The sequence below is a fragment of the Oncorhynchus nerka genome, linkage group LG23 (assembly GCF_034236695.1).
Source record: "Oncorhynchus nerka isolate Pitt River linkage group LG23, Oner_Uvic_2.0, whole genome shotgun sequence".
NCBI lineage: Eukaryota > Metazoa > Chordata > Actinopteri > Salmoniformes > Salmonidae > Oncorhynchus > Oncorhynchus nerka.
In genome coordinates, this window is record NC_088418.1 from 22454393 (window position 1) to 22477621 (window position 23229).

Sequence of the window (23229 nt, forward strand, 5' to 3'; positions counted from 1 at the left end):
TGAGTCTGGGCAACAGTTAAACCCATACAAGCACAGGCAACTTTATTTGAACAATGCATTAAAATGAGCTGAAAGTTCTATACAAAATTAAACAGCCATGCAACGTGTTGGTCCCATATTTCATGAGCTGAAAATAAAGACACCAGCAAATGTTCCATATGCACAAAAAGCTTAGTTCTCTGAAATGTTGTGCACAAATTTGTTTACATCCCTGTTAGTAATCTTTGCCAAGATTATCCATCCACAGGTGCACCTTGTGCTGGGGTTATGGTATGGGTATTCCCAGTTATGTGAAATGCATTTACTTAAATTCACTAACTGAAATCTTTAAAATTGTTTTTATATATACATAAGTTGGTCAGCATGGACGTCAAAACATGACTTGAACAAGCACCTATTCCTCACATGGCAGCTTCTTGTCATTGTTGCTAGCTCTCTGGCCATCCAGAGTCACACAGACTTCTGACCCGTTTTTGTGATGTCAGCACAGATCAATAAGGCTAAGATCTTAACTGTTTGTAAAAAAAATGGTGGAAGCATTGAATAATTACAGCAGTTTCCATCCCTTCTTTACAAAATAAGGTAGTACATTACATTGTTCTTAGAGCCCTTGGCGCTGTCTGTCAGCACATATGGAAAAAGGCACCAAAACTATAAGGATTCCCATTGATTGTTGCTGTGGCAAGACTATTAAAATAGCAGCTTCCACAACAATATTCAAACTATAAATAAATACTGATGTAAATAGGACAACATGGGAGTGATCAGACAACATCGTCTTAATGAGAGAGATCAATTTCAGGGGCAACATGGAAGCCGGTTTATAAAACTGCATGTCTTAATTACTCAACAAATAAGAACATTGGCGATATACAATTATATTCTATCTGCATTTAAAAACAAGCCCTAAAGTTTATTTCACTTCGTAAAATAACCACCTTAGCTATGGGTTTTCCTGAGTAAATCTGATCAGTGCCAGTTCCAATACTGCATTCTTCTGTGCTTGTGGATACATAGGGGTCCAGCACGTTGAGTAATGAGTTGTCCACACATTTCTTCAATGGCATCCTAAATGGAAAAGGGCACCACAGAGGGGGGCCAAAAAGCCTTCAGCATTGCCTTTCGCTGAGAGTGGGGCAGTTAACATGAGAGACTATGTATGATTGTTTGTGTCTGTCTATGAGAGTGGTGTTAGTCAAAAGTTCAGTGATATCAGGACATGTCTTTTTTCCAAGGTCTCAGGGCAGGAGAGTGGGTTAGGGGAAGACAACACTGAAAAATAAAAAGTAGGTATTGATTACTAATCAACCAATACTTCCAAGCTTTGTATTTGCAGTAAATGAACACGTTGATATGATATTTATATGAAATGGCAAATTTTGCAAATCTCGTGTGCACGTCAAGAGTGAACTCACGTGTCTGGATCTCAGGAGAAGGTGATCGCCAATGAGATGGCTAAAATGAGGAGGAGAATGGCACAGCATAACGCGATCCATATCTTCTTCTGTAGCGGGAGAGAGGGGTAGTATCAAGTATCATTAGCTAACCTGACCAATAATTAGCCGTACAACCTTCAATTAATTCCTACCTTGCGTGCTTTGTTTTGGTAGGTGGCAGCTTTTTCGGTCTCCACCACTGCCTTCTGCACATAATCAGTTGAGTTGAGGACGTTGGCTTCAATGCGGTTGACCATCTCCCCCTGCACAACAGTTTGTCAATTCAGCAAACACCTCACTAAGGTTTCCACCAACCAACTTTCTCAAAGCCCATTTCATGAAAATGTGCTTTTCACAGGGAGTGAACAAGTGTACACACTTGGGTGGGAAAAATATTATGGCTCCAGTCTGTCCTCCTGGGGGTGACAGTCTTACCTGAGCCTCCACCTCCATGGCCAGGTACTGGAACATGTCATGCAGATCCCTGATGCTCCTTTCCAGTTTGAGGATCTCGTCATGCCGGGACTCAATTTCATTCAGCGCCTGCTTTGTGGCTTTAGCGTCGATCAGGATCTACAGAGAGGAAGAGTGTAAATGGTACAAACCAGGTTGAGCCTGACCAACAAAGAAAAAGTCACACGGATGATGTCTGAGAAAATGACAACACATTTCTATTTAACTGCTCGTAAAAACACATCCAGCAAAAGAGAACTACAGTTGAACTGAAACAGCTAAAGTTGTCAATCTTCTAAAAGCAAGTGGGGGCCAAAAGGGTTCCATTTACGTGGGGTTCTCTGTCACAGCTATGGCGACTATACAGGTTACAGAGGTCTAAGGATGTCCTGTACAGCACAGGCAACTCAATGAGTGCTTACCAAATTCAAACCTGTAGTCCAGTGCAAGCCATCAAGAGTGTCTTAAACAAAACAAATCTGTCATCATTTTACTCCCAAAAGAATGTAGAAACATTTGTCGTCGTCCCAGACATTACCGCTTGCATACAGTGCATTCGGAAAGTATTCAGGCCCCTTGACTTTTTCCTCATTTTGTTACATTACAGCCTTATTCTAAAATTGATTAAATGGATTTTTCCTCATCTACACACAATATCCCATAAGGACAAAGCAAAAACAGGATTAGACATTTTTGCAAATGTATGAAATATCACATTTACAAGTATTCAGACCCTTTACTCAGTATTTTGTTGAAGCACCTTTGGCAGCGATTACAGCATCGTGTCTTCTTGGGTATGACGCTACAAGCTTGGCACACCTGTATTTAGGGAGTTTCTCCCATTCTTCTCTGCAGATCCTCTCAAGCTCTGTCAGGTTGGATGGGGAGCGTCGCTGCACATCTATTTTCAGGTCCCTCCAGAGATGTTTGATCAGGTTCAAGTCCTGGCTACTCAAGGACATTCAGAGATTTATCCCAAAGCCACTCCTGAATGGTCTTGGCTGTGTGCTTAGGGTCGTTCTCCTGTTGGAAGGTGAACCTTCGCCCCAGTCTGAGGTCCTGAGCACTCTGGAGCAGGTTTTCATCAAGGGTCTCTCTGTACTTTGCGCCGTTCATCTTTCCCTCGATCCTGACTAGTCTCCCAGTCCCTGCCGCTGAAAAACATCCCCACAGCATGATGCTGCCGCCACCATGGTTAATCGTAGGGATGGTGCCAGGTTTCCTCCAGACGTGATGCTTGGCATTCAGGCCAAAGAGTACAATCTTGGTTTCATCAGACCAGATAATCTTGTTTCTCATGGTCTGAGAGTCCTTTAGGTGCCCTTTGGCAAGTTCCACTCGGGTGGTCATGTTCCTTTTACTGAGGAGCGTCTTCTGTCTGGCCACTACCATAACAGTCTTGATTGGTAGAGTGCTGCAGAGATGGTTGTCCTTCTAGAAGGTTCTCCCATCTCCACAGAGGAACTCTGGAGCTCTGCCAGAGTGAACATCGGGTTCTTGACCAAGGCCCTTCTCAGTTTGACCGGGTGGCCAGCTCTAGGAAGAGTCTTGGTGGTTCCAAACATTTTCCATTTAAGAATGATGGAGGCCACTGTGTTCTAGCGGAACTTCAATGCTGCAGAATGTTGTTGGTAGCCTTCCCCAGATCTGTGCCTCGACACGATCCTGTCTCGGAGGTCTACGGACAATTCCTTCGACCTCATGGCTTGGTTTTTGCTCCGACATGCACGGTCAACTGTGGGACCTTACATAGACAGGTGTGTACCTTTCCAAATCATGTCCAATCAATTTAATTTACCACAGGTGGACTCCAATCAAGTTGTAAAAACATCAAGGATGATCAATGGAAACGATGCACCCGAGATCAATTTAGAGTCGCATAGCAAAGGGTCTGAATACTTATGTAAATAAGTTACCTGTTTTGTCATTTAAATAAATGTTCAAACATTTCTAAAAACCTGTTTTTGCTTTGTCATTATAGTGTATTGTGTGTGATTTTTCTTTTTTAATCCATTTTAGAATAAGGCTGTAACGTAATTTTTTTTTGTAAAAAGTCAAGGGGTCTGAATACCTCCAAATGCACTGTGTTTTTTTTGTTTTTCAGCTAAACACAGAGCCTGATTGAGTAAGAGAAAAGTCAGAATACTACCCAACATAAAGAGGAAGAAAACATGTGTGATTGCCAGCAGGTGGTTTCCAGATTAGTTCATTAATTGTGGTTAGTTTCAGTCAGTCAGTGAATCTGTCAGTCAGTCATACTCACATTCTGTGTGAAAACATCAGTCTGTCCACTTTCAAGCATAACATCCAACTCTTCATCTGTTACATTGGTGCCAGCTAGAGGGATATAATAACTTTATCAGTTGCTGCTTTTGGGTATATTTCATTTTCATACGAAATCACCTTTGTGGATGAACTTCTGCATTGCAGTCTTGAATTCAGAAGACAAAAATCCATGGTGTTGAAATCACTTACGATTCCCCTTTCTGAACAGCCACACAGTGACAGTAATAGATGTAGACTCACTGATTCTGAGCTGCCTCTGTATCCTCTCCACGTTGCGATCTCTGTAGGAAGCCTGGATGGTGTTACAGTGGCCCATCAACTCCACAAACTCCCGAGACAAGACGCCATGCTGGAGAGAGAAAATGGAGGTAGAGGGATGGGGAAAGTGTTCATTTAAATGGCAGCCTACAGTAAAACTATATGACTGAAAATCAATTAATTTTTTCGGAAATTAGAAGCCTCACTTGGGCTCTCTGCATCCTTAGGTTTATGGGGATGTATTTCCCATCATCTTCTCCTTTCTTGGGTTCAATGACTGTGAAAGAAAACTAAACAATGGGTCTGATATTTCTGTATTCAGGTGTATCCGCTGGGGGGACCGAAACACCCGCGATCAATAGTCAATAGCTGATCATGTCACTTCAGTTAAGAATACTCACTCTTCAGTTTCTTATGGATCTGCATTGCCATTGTTTTGATCTGTTCCCGAAGGGTTTGGAGTTCCCTTTTCATGCCTGAACCAGAAAGAAACCTTACAACATCACCTTCAGTAACTGTCAACAGGCAGAGTAACTAATCCCTCAGAATAGGCAGCCTGAGGGGAATAATGGCACCTAATCATATAATTAGCACAACTGCTTTATCACCAAAAACGATAAAAACAGAGACATTTCTTAGTGGAATATGATCCTTTGACAAGACATGGAGGTGCAGTGATTAATTAGGCTTCAGCTCACATTACACATTATATGCATATCATAACTCCTAACAGTACCACCATAGCATATATTTACATACAGCATCAACGTCAATGTGTTAGTGTTGATCTACTGACCGTCCTCTGGCAGTGCCACACCCAACACGGTCTTCTGTTTGTTCTCAAGGTCAGAAACCACCTTTTTAAGCGTCTCCAGTCCCTCTCGAATCTCTTGGACCTGATATGAAGGGATAAACAGGCTGGTTAACGTAAGATGAGCTAAATCAGTGAATTTGGTTGTTTGGGGCACTTGAGAACGGGCCAGGAGACATATTCTGCATCGTCTTATGTTTTTGCATAAGATGTCAATTGTGCATACAGAAAAGCTGCTGGTTTTAACTTGACAGTATTTCAGATTATAACTTGCCAGATCACATTGGCACAGTAATTTCATGTTGACACAACAAACTGTTCCTGTGCTTGGCATCCACAAGCCAAGAGAAAAGTACTGCAGAACAACACAACTCGAAACTGACAGCAAGTCATTATAAAATGCAAACAGATGGCTTGACTGTTGAATTAGGTTGCATGATTTCACCTTCTTGAAAAATGCATCGTTCTCCTTCTCCTCCCTCACTGTAGAAGTCCCTGGTTTGATCATAAGTGCCCTGCCCTCTTCATCCTCGTCTGACACCTCGGCAGTCTGGTGTGTGAGGAAGAGCAAGAGGGGGACAGAATGGACACAATCCTCAACTTTTTGTAGGCACTAACTCCGTCATGGCTCGTTGGGGGGTTATGTTGATAAACGCAGAAAAAAAGGTCTGTGGTAAACAGGTTTAGGAGAACTTAGTTTTGTTATGAGATAATCAGTTAACGTCACTTACTGTGCATTTGGAAGTATTTATGTAATCAAAACAACCACATAAAGGCTTCATATTTCATAAAGGTCATGTTAACTGAATGATATCATAGAACAAAACGTATAAGATCTCCTAAACCTGTGTTAACCTCAGACCTTATTTTCGGCGTTCATCCCAAAGTCCCAACCTTTCCCTTGAATTTCAAATCAGATTATATTTGTCACATGCGCCGAATACAACAGGTGTAGTAGACCTTACAGTGAAATGCTTACTTACAAGCCCTTAACCAACAATGCAGTTAAGAAAAATACCTTAAAAAAATAAAAGTTCCCCCATAAGAATGGCTGAACAAACCATAGGTAATTTATTTCCGTTTTTTGGGGCTATGAGCTATAGCGAGCTCTTTTGCACATCATTGCCATGTAAATCCAACATGCAACCCATGAGTGCAGCATTGAACTTTTGATACACTTCTAGCCACTGGCCTATCCTTGGGGTGTAGACTATTTCAGCTATGCTTGCTAGCCTAGCCAGGTTAACAAGTACGTTAACTTTAGCAAAGTTCGCCGATTAAAAAGCAATGTAGCTAGCACTAATAACTAGCTACCAGATAAAGAATACCCTGAAATAGCTAACAAATCTGCATTAAACCTTCCCTTGCAAATTGAAAAATTGCTAAATGAATTGGTATTGGTTAGTAGAAGTTAGCTTGAAACTCACATTGCCCAGTTCCTTGGTTCGGTCCCGCATTTCTTCTCAGTCCAAATGCAATGTATTAGCTAACGAATATATCACTACGATATCCTATATCAAGGTGAAGAAAAATTGGAACAAATGAGCAATAAAACATACACAAAAATAACTTTCGTGCTTGTGTCATTCAACAAGTAATCTAAACGGCTAAACTAGTCTTCCCTTTAGGATGTTAGAAAGACAGCCCACATTAGAACACATTGAGCTACGCCACCTACAGTCCTGGAGCTTTTTTCTTTGTTTGACTGTTATTAATTAAATACGCTGGTTCATTTTGCCCTCCGCTGTTCTTAAACATGGTCACATTTATAATTAGTTTGTGCTTCATTGTATTTTTTTGTACCCCCACAACAAAAGTCCATGACCTATTGTGAAATTGTTATTGACTTGATATGATCATAATGATCCTTCAAACGGAGAAATTAAATTGTAGGTGACTATAACGCAGCATTTCCCAAACTAGGGGTCACAACCCCATATGAGGTTGCCTGATTTGAAAATGGGGTCGTCGTTAGAAACTCTGAAAAAAGAAAATTGCGCTTGGTTCATAGAACTGCGGGTATGTCAGTAACCTTCGCTAACAGCTAAATGCGGTTGTAATAAACAGAGCAGTTTCTGTTTTCTTCCTACAAATGTGACTCTAACTTTATGACCCCATTCCTGAAAGATACGACTCCCGGGAACACATAGATGTCTTCTGTTTCCTTCTACAATGCCCACAAGCTCAGGATTCATTAGAACAAAGTGGACAAGACCAAGCGCTAAATCAGACTGGGGGGGAAACAAACATCATCATGATGTTCTTTTCTACATCATGCACAATTATTGCCTGATGATCTTCTGAACTTCACAATACCTTTCTGATGCATATCAGTCACTTCAAACCATACTTCCTTCAGATTGAAATACTCTCAACAAATGTAATAGACTGTCATAGCCCCAATTAGAAAAGTTAACTTTTGCTGCTGAATACATCCCTTTTTTACACGGTAGGGGGAAAAAATGTTGATATCAAAATGGGGTCTCTGGTCAAAAAACGTGTTGGAACACCTGTCTATAAGAATAACATGCATCCTATCTATTTCAGATGCTTCAATCTTTCAAAATGGCTTCAAATGGCTTGAAATATTCCTTGGTGTTAAACTGAATTCATTTGAATTTGGTCAATCTACGAGGAGGCCTCCAAATCCACAAAGGGAGAGGATGGAAGGTATAGGTACAATACACAATACACTGTGATCATCCAAATCAGATCAGATTCAATTAAAACCTAAATTAGAATTTCTAGGTTAAGAGAACACAACATCACTTATCAATTTAAACATACGTTCTCAGTGTAGTAATGTTTTTAAATATAATGCATGTACTGAGGAAATTCCCAGATATGGTAGCTTAATAATGACTGAATAGCACCCAAAGTTATTTCTTTGATGACAGCATATTCCCTTGGAAATGTTGTATTGGGAACAGAATGTGCTGCTGTAAAAAGCTATCACTGACTTTTGCAGCCAATTGCTAAGCACTAATTATGTAAATGAAATGAATAAAGAAATCTGTGTGTGGTAGGATACTCTGCTTTCATAGCCACAAGATGATGCTGTTTGCCTTACTAAACCACAGAATCAAAGTTTTCCACTGAGTAGGCCTGCCTAAACTAGTTATACTATCAGAATACTTTATTATACTATCAACAAACCAAATTGGTCAATGTAGGCCTAAAGGACATTCTAGGGACATGTGCCAGGGTATGTGTGTGACTGACCCTACAGGTATCAAACCAGGTTACTCAGACATAGTCTGATATGGTGTTTCAGATGCATATTTCACCTAACATTGTAAGTAGGTTGCATTGCCCATAATGAAATACAAAATATTTATTTTGACATTTTGGGTCTGTAAGTAGTGGACCTTGGCCTATACAAACATTAAAATCCCACTCAATTCTTGTTTTTCAATGTAACTTATAGAGCAGTGGTTTTCAACTAAGTAACGGGGTGGCAGGTAGTCTAGTGGTTAGAGCATTGGGCCAGTAACCGAAAGGTTGCTAGATTAAATCCCTGAGCTGACCAAGTAAAATGATGTCATTCTACCCCTGAATAATACAGTTAACCCACTGTTCCTAGGCTGTCATTGTAAATAAGAATCTGTTCTTAACTGTCGTGCCTAGTTAAATAAAAAAACATTTTAAAAACGTGAGTAGCCTACCGCAGGTGCTCTGCAATTCTTCTTCTTTCAAACATAGTAACAGTTAGTCGTATTATTTGTGTTATTAGTGGTTAATGGTATTATAATCAATGTCAGATGTCTTTTTACAATGCAAATAGGCCTTTAATTTGTTACATTCACTGCTAAAATTGACTAGATATTTTATTTTAATGTTCTGCAACTGGTGGTCCTCAAGAGCTTTGGGCAGTGATTTGGTGGCCCCCGGAACATAACAGTTTGGGAACCGCTGCAATAGAGCACTGGAATCACTTTTAAAATTGAACAAGGGACAAAGGGTATACGCTACATCTGTTTTTGTCAGGTTGAAATAAACAGATTCACCTTGTTTTGAACACGGTATCATATCAAACAGTGGTTCCCAACTAGGGGTACTAGGACCCCTGGGGGTACTTGGCCTATCCACATGGGGTACTTGAGAAGACTCATGAGACTATACTGGTAAAATGCACATGAGGAGGAACTTGGGGGTACTCCGGGCAGAGAAAAATTCAGTTGGTGGAACAGTAACCGAAAAAGGTTGGGAACCACTGAAATACAGCTATGGTCTCGTTGTAGGCTTAACGTTTGGTTGGTAAAACTACATTCCCCATACTGCGCTAGTGCGCAGCGTCGTGTCGTGAGCTGTCACTCGCCCGGGGAGAAATTGGTATAGCATCTCTGAGCAGTGGACTGACTGGGTGACAGGGACCATACAATGCGTTGAAAAGTATCTCACATATACCTCTTTATTAGCGATGCCTTCCTTATAGCTATGGACATTCGGATTGTTAAAGGGTGGACTGTCTCGTTATTCTCGTTGGAGACCCGGACTGTTTGTCAATGAGATATGCGGAGTCGCTCTATCCATCGGTATTAACGCAGAAAATACAAGATGAAGAAGCAATTCAATCGAATGCGACAGCTCGCCAACCAAACAGTGGGCAGGTAAGGACAAATGTATTGAGAAACCCATTCAGTTCTGCAATCTTGTAAGGACTTCGATGTGGCAGAATAGGCTGCCATTATGCTCCATCCGACATTTCGGTCGAAAATGATTGAATGAATCTTATGTGAAGTTACAGCTTTCATATGGCAGATGATCTGTATGCAATACTGCTGGTTTTAGTTTTTCTTTATGCCTAATATGACCGTAATTTATGTAGCCTAACAGTGGTAGCGCGCGCACAATCGGGGAGGGTGAGAAATAATAATGTGACTGCTTGGGTACCATCACCATTCCAAGCTGATGCTGCACTCTTGGACATCGCAAATTATTCTATGCTTTACTGTGATTAAATAGCATAGGCCTGGTGCATAGCCTATGCAATTTAAAGGTCCAATCCAGACAAATCTCATGTTGGCTAGCCTATTCGCCAATCAAAGGGAGCCAATCAAAGGGAGAGTCTTGATGTAAAAAACAATGTTGCACCGCTACTCCTGGGTAATAAACCCATTTATTCACTACATTAAAGAGTATTATCCACCATATTAAGATAAAATACGTCAAAATTGCATTGCATTAGAAAATCATGAAGCCCACAGTCACAGTACACTCCAGTGGCGTCATTAGGCCTGGGCTTCCAGGACTGCAACCCCGAATGTTTTTGGTCCAGCCCTGAACCTTTTGATGGTCTTTTGATGCAGGGGCTGGAGCCAAAGTTATTTTCCAATCTTTCATCCTGAACAGAAGCAATATATATATTTTTTCCACTGTTCTGACCAGCAAAATAAAGTTCTGAACTGGTTTATATCGTTCATTTCCGTTCCTTTTTAAACCTCTGAAATATACTTTTATTTTTTTTACATTACCTCAATATTACATTATTTCACTAGTCAGTGCGAGTAGAGCAGATTGCTCTGGAGTGATTAAGCAATTTAATCTGTATAGGAAAGTCGTTAAGAGCAAATCAAATCAAATGTATTTATATAGCCCTTCGTACATCAGCTGATATCTCAAAGTGCTGTACAGAAACCCAGCCTAAAACCCTAAACAGCAAGCAATGCAGGTGTAGAAGCACGGTGGCTAGGAAAAACTCCCTAGAAAGGCCAAAACCTAGGAAGAAACCTAGAGAGGAACCAGGCTATGTGGGGTGGCCAATCCTCTTCTGGCTGTGCCGGGTGGAGATTATAACAGAACATGGCCAAGATGTTCAAATGTTCATAAATGACCAGCATGGTCCAATAATAATAAGGCAGAACGGTTGAAACTGGAGCAGCAGCACGGCCAGGTGGACTGGGGACAGCAAGTAGTCATCATGTCAGGTAGTCCTGAGGCATGGTCCTAGGTCTCAGGTCCTCCGAGAGAGAGAAAGAAAGAGAGAAAGAAAGAGAGAATTAGAGAGAAAATATTTTGTATTTTGGTTTGATTTTGGTTTAATGATAATGAAAGACAAACACACATACCAGTCAGAGTGTAGGGTGCTAGATGCAACTGACATTTTGAGGAGAGAGGATGGAGGAAGCTTGCCTTGAAGTGCTCAGCATCTTGTTATGATATTAATTATCTGAATTAGTCCCTCAGAATTATACCTACGGAGGAGTGGCTTCTATGGAGGAACTTTGAATGTCTTTGAACTTCCGAGTTAGCTAGCTAGCTTGTGTGTGCAGAGCACCACCAGAAAAAAAATCTGAGTGACAGAGTGAGGGCTTTGCATAGGCGCTTTGTTGCGATTTTTGTGGGACTGGAAAAAAATGTCCGGAATGTAAAATAATGTTATTAACCGGTACCCATGCTTTTATATGGTTCTGTTCCGGAACAGTATAGATCACTTTCATTTTCGGTTCGGGTCCTGTTCCTCAAATAATTTAGTTATATTCTGGTTTTCGGTTCTGTTCCCTTAACCGGTTCCAAACCTTGATTACAGGCTCTATGTCTGATATGAGTTCCCATAACAGTGCATCACTTACACACTAGACAGTATGCCACAATTCACCATTCATCTACTGAAAACCTTGTCTTTAGCCCAAACCATTGAAAAGATATGATCCATTTTACCAGAGCTAGGGGTTTTTTTCTACCGCAAATTTGCAGGAACCATTTGATAAACAAACCATGTCCTGGGCCCTTTTAAAACTAGGCTACTCATGGACTGCTAATTAACTTATTTGTTCAATAACAAATATGTTTATTCCGTCGTGTTACCTTATTAGCTAACAACCTTGTAACTGGACAGCTAACAACCTGGTAACATTTCCTCTCCACAGGGAGTGGAACAAAAATAAATACACGTCATTTAGGCTACACCATGTTGTCTTCAGGATATTTTCTGTTTTTATGTTAAGTCAGTGGAACCATTTCTATTTCTTATGATGGGCTATCATATAATAGGATCATTTGTATGCTTGTCAGAAATGACAGTAGGCTACTGTTATTCCTCATACTTCTTTTATTATTCCACTTCTTCCTAATATTTCAGGTGCAACTGCTTATCTGGTGTTTGGTGTTTTATTAGGATCCCCATTAGCGGTGGCAAAAGCAGCAGCTACTCTTCCTGGGGTCCAACACAAAACAGGAAACATGACAGAATACAGAACATCAATAGACAAGAACAGAACAAGGACAGAACGGCATCACATAGCCTACATATCAGTACATACACACATAATAACTGGGTCAAACAGGGGAGAAGCGTTGTGCCTTGAGGTGTTTATTTACCTATTTAAAAAAAAAACAGGTTTGCAGTTCACTTGAGCAATCTGAGATAGAAGGGAGTTCCCTGCAAACATGGCTCTATATAATACTGTATGTTTTCTTGAATTTGTTCTGGATTTGGGGACTGTGTAAAGACCCCTGGCTGCATGTCTGGTGGGGTAAGTGTGTGTGTCAGAGCTGTGTGTAAGTTTACTATGCCATGTACATGTTGATTTTCAGTAATAAAAACGAGAATAAGCTATATTGAAATGCCTGTTCCCTAAATGATTTTGTCATTTTAGTAGTGTGCACAATCCTCTGGTCAGAGATGGCAAAGGGACTCTCAATAGCACATACATGCAAAAGATCATGCCTACTGTATGTATTGTAAGATGACAAGTGTCTACAACTAGTCAGCCTCAACCACCTTTAGATTTGTCTTGAAGGTTTTGTGACTTGTAGAAATGAATTATTATACCATCAACATAAAAACATCCCCCTCTGCAGGGCTTTCTTCAAGCCCTGTTTTAAAGGGATGGTTCCTCTACATATTCATTATTATTGTATGTATTTTTTTAGTGATACAATCTTTACATATTCATCTCAAAGTGTACCAGATTGATGCATTTAGCTGTTGAAATTAAAATGTTCTCCTTCCGGGGGAGGATACCCCGGGACCCCCCTATTAGGGTTCCACCTCTGGATTTTGGTTAAGCTACTATCTGGAACCTAAACAGGTTCGTCATCTGTCCCCGTAGAACCCTTTGAAGAACCCTTTTGGGTTCAACAAAGAACCCTTTCCACAGAGGGTTCTACATGGAACCCATAAGGGTTCAACCTGAAACCAAAAAGTGTTCTACCAGGAACCAAAAAGTGTTCTCTTATGGGTCAGCTGAAGAACCCTTTTGCAACCCTTTTTTCTAAGAGTGTAGAAACAGGTTCGATGCCCTGTTCTATATTTGCATGTACTGTATGGACAGAAGGCCTGCATATCATATAGTCTGAACTGGTGTTCTCTCCTAATTTGAATGTTTATGGGCCCCCGAGTGGCGCAGCGGCCTAAGACATTGCATCTCAGCACTAGAGGCGTCACTACAGACCCTAGTTCGGTCCCAGGCTGTATCACAACCGGCCGTGATTGAGAGTCTCATAGGGCGGTGCACAATTGGCCCAGTGTGGTCCGGGTTAGGGGAGGGTTTGGCCAGGGTAGGCCGTCATTGTAAAATAAGAATTTGTTCTTAACTGACTTGCATAGTTAAATAAAATAAAAAAATCTATGAAATACAAAATCTGTGTCTCAGTTACTACGGCAACAGCAGAGCCAAGAGCACTAGTGGTTTTTATGTCAGTGGGGTGAAGGCCACGCATATACTCTGGGGCCAAATTGAACTGTGACAGGGATACGGTAGGAGAGAACGGGAGACCAGAAAAGAGGTGAGATTTTAGCTCCATTCCCTCAGTAATCTGGTTTTATATTTTTTTCTCTTTCTTTTATTTGTACCACTCAACCTCATACGGTAACTAAAAGTCAAACTCATGTCAACAGTGTGTCTTTGTCGCTTGACTGAAAAGCTTTTTTCTGTCACTGTTGCATAACCCAATGCAGAATCAATGTTGTGTTTGTTTAAACTCAACTCCTTATTCTTCAGGTAATGAAAATTGGCAAACAGAACCTGCAAGTCAGATTAAACACAAAGGCGATGATTTATGCGCCACAACCAGATGAACCTGTTTCAGTTCCCAGGTTCATCTCAATTTGACTCCGATACATCCTTGCGGTGGTATAAGTATGTTACAACCAGTTTGTTTTTCATGCCTGGGTCTGACACGATGTTAACGGATGACGCTGGCACACACCTACAGGATTTTCTATGTCACACCGTCCATATAGACTCGCCTGCTGACTTTCCCTTCGGTGAGTCAGTCAGTCGGACAATGATATAGGTGTTCATCAATGCAAATGGTATTACCTCTCAACAGAGTGGACTTGGCAGGCAGAGGTAATAGGAAACTGTGATGAAAGCAGTTTAATGGCTGGTTATAAGTCATTACTGGAACTCAGGAGGGGTATTGGATCATATCCTCCAACCAGTATCATCAGGGCATTTAGAAAGGATGAGTCACTATTTAAAGCCTTGGGAGGATTCCCTTTTGACCATGGAATGCAATCCGGAGCTAGATTAGATTTGTCTTGCTGCTAGACAGAAGAGTCTTATGTGTGCCTCACGAGAAGCAGAGGAAGTGTTGCTATCTCATTTAGTATCTTCGTAAGAGATTCGAAGCGTGCATGCTGTACCCCTGCCCTGTGGGTGCAGCCAGTTGGGGTGTGTTTATAGCACTGCACGCTTGTGATGGCATCAACGTGTTGTCCGAGCCAGCTGTGTGTGTCTGGGAATGCGTGTGTGTGTGTGTGTGTGTGTGTGCATGCATGCATGCACAAGGGTGTGTGTATGTGTGCATGCATTCAGAAGTGTATATGTGTGTGTTTGTGTGTTTCCCTGTCTTCCTAGTGAGCTGGCACTGCTGCATGGAGCACTAGCTCACTGAGGCGTAACACCCCAGTAATGAGATATAACCTGTATCCTAAGAAGTGGAACAGCAGGGGCAATTAGTCATATTTAGAGGGCAGCGGCTCCAGCATGGCTCCTGACTGCTGGGGATCCATGTACGTAAATGGGGATGTCTCTGTGACCTTGGCAGCCGCCGGCACTATACTTGGCTTTCACTTGCTGACTCAGTAGGCCATAGGTAGAACATGTGCTAAAGCGAAGGCCTTTTCAATGATAAGTTGTTCTATTTTAGCATGGTGAACATGATAGAAAGGTTTCACCCAGTAACGAGTATTTGCAAACCCTGAGTCTCCATTATTAGTCCTGTGTAAGGGTGTGTTATAAAAATGTGTGTCTGTGTGAAAATGTGTGACGGTCTGTCTTGGCTGTGGTGAGGGAGGCAAAGTCATGAAGAGGAGTGTTTTTATCCATCTGGCTGGATCACTATTCTGCTGTTGATTTTGAGCTATCTTCTCAATCACGGTTTTTGTGTTGATTGGACTTTCTGTGAGAGGTGAGGTCGTGAATAGGGGAAACTGTTATGTTAGCTGGAAGTAGAGGAAAGCTATCTCTTTAGGAAAGGATGATTTCATCTCGAAAACGGGGATTTTTCTTATTTTGCGTCAGTCAAACTGCTGGGTCAGCAAAGGAAGTGAAAGAATGTGGGGACTGATAACGTTTTTTACGGAAATGTTTTCCAGTGAATGGGGATTTTAGAAAATGCATTCCTTATCCTCAGAAACAGTCTGGGACATTGTTTATTTTTTTGTCACTTTATGATTTGTTTAGACTGTCAGACCCTGGAACATTATTTGCCTCCATAAATTTCTGGCCTTACCATTACTGACTGACGGTCATTCTGCCCTGCTATGACTGATGATTAAAGACATTGCATGTTTTTCTCAGGGAAAAAGCCAGGCAGGCTACTAATGTCTTCAATTTCGGGGTATCCATGTTATGCTTTTACTATTTCCCTGTCAAAACTAAGGTGTATGATGTATAGCCGTGTCTGGACTATTTGATTGATGGACGGGGTCGTTCAATGACAAACAACAAACTATACTTGGCTTTTCTCTGGGCCTTGGTCCTGGAAGTTTGAGTGCCACACTGGAGATGGTGAACCCTGTTCAATGCCTTGTGTGAAGATAGGTGACATTACATACCTTGTGGCAGCATGCAGAGTCAGTGACACACATGACAGGGAAGAGAATGATGGGACATGGCTTCCAAACATTGCATGTGGAATCCCCAAGTTGTCTGAGGTCTCATTGAAGACAGATCCAGAGTTTCTCCCTCGAGCTGCTGTACTCACAGTAAGCCTATGTCTCTATGACCTACAGTGCCTTGCGAAAGTATTCGGCCCCCTTGAACTTTGCGATTTTTTTGTGAAGAATCAACAACAAGTGGGACACAATTATGAAGTGGAACGACATTTATTGGATATTTCAAACTTTTTTAACAAATCAAAAACTGAAAAATTGGGCGTGCAAAATTATTCAGCCCCCTTAAGTTAATACTTTGTAGCGCCACCTTTTGCTGCGATTACAGCTGTAAGTCGCTTGGGGTATGTCTCTATCAGTTTTGCACATCGAGAGACTGAATTTTTTTCCCATTCCTCCTTGCAAAACAGCTCGAGCTCAGTGAGGTTGGATGGAGAGCATTTGTGAACAGCAGTTTTCAGTTCTTTCCACAGATTCTCGATTGGACTCAGGTCTGGACTATGACTTGGCCATTCTAACACCTGGATATGTTTATTTTTGAACCATTCCATTGTAGATTTTGCTTTATGTTTTGGATCATTGTCTTGTTGGAAGACAAATCTCCGCCCCAGTCTCAGGTCTTTTGCAGACTTTTCTTCCAGAATGGTCCTGTATTTGGCTCCATCCATCTTCCCATCAATTTTAACCATCTTCCCTGACACTGCTGAAGAAAAGCAGGCCCAAACCATGATGCTGCCACCACCATGTTTGACAGTGGGGATGGTGTGTTCAGGGTGATGAGCTGTGTTGCTTTTACACCAAACATAACGTTTTGCATTGTTGCCAAAAAGTTCAATTTTGGTTTCATCTGACCAGAGCACCTTCTTCCACATGTTTGGTGTGTCTCCCAGGTGGCTTGTGGCAAACTTTAAATGACACTTTTTATGGATATCTTTAAGAAATGGCTTTCTTCTTGCCACTCTTCCATAAAGGCCAGATTTGTGCAATATACAACTGATTGTTGTCCTATGGACAGAGTCTCCCACCTCAGCTGTAGATCTCTGCAGTTCATCCAGAGTGATCATGGGCCTCTTGGCTGCATCTCTGATCAGTCTTCTCCTTGTATGAGCTGAAAGTTTAGAGGGACGGCCAGGTCTTGGTAGATTTGCAGTGATCTGATACTCCTTCCATTTCAATATTATCGCTTGCACAGTGCTCCTTGGGATGTTTAAAGCTTGGGAAATCTTTTTGTATCCAAATCCGGCTTTAAACTTCTTCACAACAGTATCTCGGACCTGCCTGGTGTGTTCCTTGTTCTTCATGATGCTCTCTGCGCTTTTAACGGACCTCTGAGACTATCACAGTGCAGGTGCATTTATACGGAGACTTGATTACACACAGGTGGATTGTATTTATCATCATTAGTCATTTAGGTCAACATTGGATCATTCAGAGATCCTCACTGAACTTCTGGAGAGAGTTTGCTGCACTGAAAGTAAAGGGGCTGAATCATTTTGCACGCCCAATTTTTCAGTTTTTGATTTGTTAAAAAAGTTTGAAATATCCAATAAATGTCATTCCACTTCATGATTGTGTCCCACTTGTTGTTGATTCTTCACAAAAAAATACAGTTTTATATCTTTATGTTTGAAGCCTGAAATGTGGCAAAAGGTCGCAAAGTTCAAGGGGGGCGAATACTTTCGCAAGGCACTGTATTTCTCTGAACATTTACTATCAAACCAGTTCATTTCTTACCAGGGGCAACGGTTGTGGTTCATCTCAGAGTTGAGTTTTTCCTCAATGTTGAATCAGCGTTTCCTACATGCTGACACAAGGGCTGGCGTGTAGCACTTGACTGTGTCTGTCAACAGTATAGAATTCCCCAGGGATTCTAAATCCAGTCTGGAATCCCCTGTCAATCCCTGACCTCATATACATCTGCATGGATGTCCCCATGGACGGCACTTCCGTGTCCTTGTATACAAATGAGAGGCATTGTTTTCTTGACCGCCAACCCTCACAACCATTAGCTTCGTCTTGGATTGAAGACCACCGCCACCCAACTGCTGGGTCTTAATGAGAGTATCGTTCTACATGTTTCGGATGAGGAGAAATTACTCCATAGGGGTGATCCTAGTCTGTTTTTTCATCCTCCCTGATTGCTGGACCATTCAATTCAAAGACAATGAAACACATTTGTTAAACATTGTACGCGTAGTGGACTTGATTCTACAGTGCAGTGTATTTTCAGATTCTGCATCTAACCCTATAGGAAACTCTTTTCCACCTTCTTCACTTTGAAAAGAAGTTTGACGACATCCGCTCCCCATTCACTCAGCCTATTGAGTCCTCTGGTCCCACTCACACAGAACTACCCTACGCCTTGATCTGTTTCTCCCACCTCTCTCCAGATGAAATCATGCGACTAGTCCTCTGATCGCCCGACTACCTGCCCGCTCGACCACATCCCCTCCTCCCTTCTCCAGACCATCTCTGGAGACCTTCTCCCATTCCTCACTTCCCTCATCAGCTCATCCCTGACCACTGGCTGTGTCCCATCTGACTTCAAAATGGCCAGAGTCGCTCCCCTCCTCATGAAACCAACACTTGACTCATCTGACGTCAAAAACTATAGACCTGTAATCCCTTCTTTCTTTTCTTTCCAAAACACTTGAGCGTGTTGTCTCTGATCAACACTCTCGTTACCTCTCTCAGAACGGTCTTCTTAACCCTATCCAGTCAGGCTTCAAGACAGGTCACTCACGTGTGTTAAGATTTTGATTGTATGACTTAATTTGCCCTTTTTATATTTTAAAAAAGGCTTCAAGATGGGTCACTCTGTGTCACGGAGTGCTGTTATTGTGAAGTGAAAATGTTAAGGAGCAACAATGGCTGAGCTGCGAAGTGGTAGGCCACACAAGCTCACAGAATGGAACCGCCGAGTGCTTAAGCATGTAGCGCGTAAAAAACGTCTGTCCTCGGTTACAACACTCACTACTGAGTTCCAAACTGCCTCTGGAAGTAACGTCAGCACAATAACTCTTCATCAGGAGCTTCATGAAATGGGTTTCCATGGCCGAGCAGCCGCACACAAGCCTAAGATCACCATGCGCAATGCCAAGCGTCAGCTGGAGTGGTGTAAAGCTCACCGTCATTGGACTGGAGCAGTGGAAACGCGTTCTCTGGAGTGATGAATCACGTTTTAACATCTGGCAGTCCGACGGACTAATCTGGGTGAACGCTACCTGCCTGAATGCACAGTGCAAAGTTTGGTGGCGGAGGAATAATGGTCTGGAACTGTTTTTCATGGTTCGGGCTAGGCCCCTTAGTTCCAGTGAAGGGAAATCTTAACGCTACAGCATACAATGACATTCTAGACGATTCTGTGCTTCCAACTTTATGGCAACAGCTTAGGGAAGGCCTTTTCCTGTTTCTGCATGACAATGCCAGCGTGCACAAAGCGAGGTCCATACAAAAATGGTTTGTCGAGATCGGTGTGGAAGAACTTGACTGGCCTGCATAAAGTCCTGACCTCAACCCATCGAACACCTTTGGGATGAATTTGAACGCAGACTGTGAGCCAGGCCTAATCGCTTAACATCAGTGCCCGACCTCACTAATGCTCTTGTGGCTGAATGGAAGCAAGTCCCCGCAGCAATGTTCCAACATCTAGTGGAAAGCCTTCACAGAAGAGTGGAGGCTGTCAGAGTAGGGATGCCTGGAGGCTGTTTTAGCACTAACTGTAAGTTGCTCTGGATAAGAGAGTCTGCTAAATGACAAAAATATAAATGTAAAAATGTATGGTAATTTCCACAACTGGGCTGATGAATTGATTGTCCTTTACTTGGAACATAATCAGTATTATGTCTCAGCTGCCTAATACGATGAGATTTTTTTTTTGTGCAAGTCAAAATAAATCATGTAGGTTTGACCATAATTTGCACTCTACAATATTGTGTTAGCCCTTTGAGCTAAAGTCGAGGCATTAGCTCGGGGGAGCTAACGCGACTCTTAAGGTCTCAATCCAGATGAATTGAGTGCTGTATTGCTACAGGGGGTTCAGTAGTGGACCAGTTAATGGGAGCTGACAGGTGTGACATTACCTTTATAGTGTGAAGTGTTGCACCTCACCGAGGTGTTGAGAGGCTTTGAGGCACAGGGGGTGAGAACAACCAACACCATCACCTTCTTCACACTCGATGAGTGTGTGTGTTTGTTAATCATGGCGATAGTGTAGTAATAATGACAGATTCCTGCAAGCAATTAGGGCCGGGCGCTATCTCTGGGCTACACTGTAATTAGAAGAAAATGAAAGGCGCTAGGAAGCTGACAGAGGGGGCTGGGAAGAGCTGAACACACACACACCCACACACACACACCGCGTCTCTCCCCCAATAGCATACACACACACTTTCCATCTCTTTTCTCCCTATGCATCTCTCTCTACTTGCTCCACTCATCCATTTACCTTTCCATTTTTTCTCTTCCTCATTCCCTCCACTTTGTCATGTCACTCTGGCATCAGTCCTCTTCCCCTGCAGTCTATCCTTCTGTGGAGGGGGGGGAGCCTCTCCAGATATGGTGGTGCAGATGTGCCTCTGAGAGATTAAACAATCTTGTTTTCTGTGCGTACCACTGATCATGATCAAACAGGACCTTCTGAATGAATTGGAAGTGGCCCAGTAGTTAGGGGTAGGACAATGATTTTTTTCCTGGTCAGGAAATGCTCAGGGCCCTAACAGTACCTATAGGCCTCTACTGAAATATCATTGGTTTTAGAGGTTTAGAGGTTTTAGATTTTAGAATCTCAGTCAAAAGTCATCTGACTGAGACAGATAGATTGTGAGGGCTTCTCAGAATGTTCCTGTGGGACATCATCCGCCCTCTTCTCTCTTTAACCTTGGGAGAATCTCAGTCAGAGACATTGCTGTCTGCAGACAAGTGTTGCTGCAGCCACTGGAGTGTGAGTTGGATCCCCTTAGGACCATGCAGACCATGCAGACGCCACACCCAACCGTTCTCCGCTCTACCCGATGACAGCATCTTCTAGATCAGAGGATAAGAGGTGGACTGGAGGAAGCCTCCTGTCTGGACAGTGTTTTTCTCCTAGCGGTTTGGCCTGCGTTTATCCACGATGACAGAAATATTAGCTCCAAAATGGCAGCCTTTTTGGTCATTTTGGCTCGTACTTTGATCAGATTCCATGTCTCTCGCAGTCAAGGGGCAAGGAAAGTGAGCGTTTGTCAGAACGATGCAGCTGTGTAGCTGTGGGGCGGCAGGGTAGCCTAGTGGTTAGAGTGTTGGACTAGTAACTGAAAGGTTGCAAGTTCAAATCTCCGAGCTGACAAGGTACAAATCTGTCGTTCTGCCCCTGAACAGGCAGTTAACCCACTGTTCCTAGGCCGTCATTGAAAATAAGAATTTGTTCTTAACTGACTTGCCTAGTTAAATATTTTTTTTTTTAAATATCCTCAAAGAGTTGTCCAGAGGGCTGGTGCAGGGAGGGGAAGGAACCAATGATGTCGAGTGAGTCAGAGAGGAGGCCAATGGGTATTACAGCATTGTATATTCTTCCATCACCGGGGCAACCCAGGTCATTAAGAGCCAGGTGTTCCCTACTCTGGCAATGCCCATGAGTGGCATCACAACCCGCCACACCTTTCCTGCATGCCCGCCTCACGCCATGCCAAACTCAACATTACAAAAACAGATTGAGATCCCACCTGGCATGAAAACAAACGGACTTTCTCTGTGAACACACTCACTAAAATTACTCTACACACACATAAAACCCTCCGACTCTGAAACATGAGTATTTCGTCAACATGAACGAAAAGACCTGGTCTCAGCTAGACAGGAAATGAGTTGGGTTGAGTATCAATCCCAGGGCTCTAGCTGAGATTTCGGTGTTGTAATGATATACGCTAGGCTAATTGTTGCCTGTTGGGATTGGGAGTATGTATGAATCTCACTCAGTGACCACATCTCCTTTCCAGTACGTTGACGTCTAACTCAGAGTTGTCACATTCTCTACACTGAAGTGTCGATTGCTGCGAGAGCTGTCAGACAAGGTTCCAGAGAAAATACATCACATCATAGTCCTCCTGTCGTCACCACATATAATTGGTTACATTGGCCATTAATCAGGGATGATTAGAGAATTCAGTGAGTAAACATTTCAAAAGCACTGACGGAACCTCTCGTTCCTGTTATGCCACATTTCTATTTTTTTTATTTCACTAGGCAAGCCAGAACAAATTCTTATTTACAATGGCGGTCTAGGAACAGTGGGTTAACTGCCTTGTTCAGGGGCAGAACAACAGCTTTTACCTTGTCAGCTGGGGGATGCGATCTAGAAACCTTTCGGTTACTGGCCCAACGCTCTAACCACTAGGCTACCTGCCGCCCCTATTGAGGATTTACCCTAGTGTTTTACCCAAACGGGTCAGACTTTCCTGTTTCCATCTACAGGGGCTGACACCTGTCTCAATGGAAAAGCACCATTCGTGTTTTCACTCTTCTCTGTTATTAGATTAGTCGAAGGTAACACTTTACATTAAGTTGTTCTTATTGTAATTCAGTAGCATTGTAATTACTATAGTAACAACATATTGTTACAGTAGATAGTAAGGAATGGTCCTTATTCCATTTGTGTAATAACAACTAAAACGCTCAACTCAATACTATGCAATAACAAAGCAGTTACTCATATAATGAGGTTTTATGAGTAATCACAGTGTCAGTCCTCTTCGTTCTTATTCCATTGTAGTTCATAAATATTATCATAAGCCAATGGCGCTTGCATGGTTAAAGATCTCTTTCTCCACCGCGCTCCCCGTCAAGCAGTGTAGCAGTGAGGAATAAAGGACGATGAGGCTGATGGAAGAGAGAGAAGGAAAGCGAGGGACCGTCCTCATTATGTTCACATTAGCTCGATGCTC

At 42.3% G+C, this 23229-nt stretch overlaps 2 protein-coding genes across 2 annotated transcripts in view; one reads left to right on the forward strand and one right to left on the reverse strand.

The window, feature by feature from the left end:
* Positions 1-16: 16 nt before the first annotated feature.
* Positions 17-6897, reverse strand: stx4 (syntaxin 4). The gene is made up of 11 exons (XM_029629272.2): positions 6672-6897; positions 5690-5794; positions 5230-5329; positions 4835-4909; positions 4640-4710; positions 4416-4524; positions 4153-4226; positions 1872-2009; positions 1589-1699; positions 1416-1504; positions 17-1272 (listed from the first exon to the last, which is right to left on the reverse strand). Exons 1-10 carry the CDS (start codon positions 6699-6701, stop codon positions 1427-1429), a joined length of 891 nt encoding a protein of 296 aa, XP_029485132.1. The 5' UTR covers positions 6702-6897; the 3' UTR covers positions 17-1272; positions 1416-1426.
* Positions 6898-9573: 2676 nt separating this feature from the next.
* Positions 9574-23229, forward strand: part of LOC115106486 (rho GTPase-activating protein 44-like) — a 77366-nt gene continuing 63710 nt past the window's right edge. The window contains 1 exon segment of the mRNA XM_065007950.1: positions 9574-9854. Within this exon segment, the coding sequence (XP_064864022.1) occupies positions 9802-9854 (53 nt within the window). The 5' untranslated portion in view covers positions 9574-9801.

Bases quoted from the DNA above. Each gene is read 5' to 3' on its own strand.
- stx4 (XM_029629272.2), bottom strand. From the start codon at position 6,701: ATGCGGGACCGAACCAAGGAACTGGGCAAT. The intron at 4,711-4,834 runs GTGAGTATTCTT...TTTCTTTCACAG, and splicing joins GATCCATAAGAAACTGAAGA to TCATTGAACCCAAGAAAGGA. The intron at 2,010-4,152 runs GTGAGTATGACT...TCCTCTCTGTAG, and splicing joins CTGATGTTTTCACACAGAAT to ATCCTGATCGACGCTAAAGC.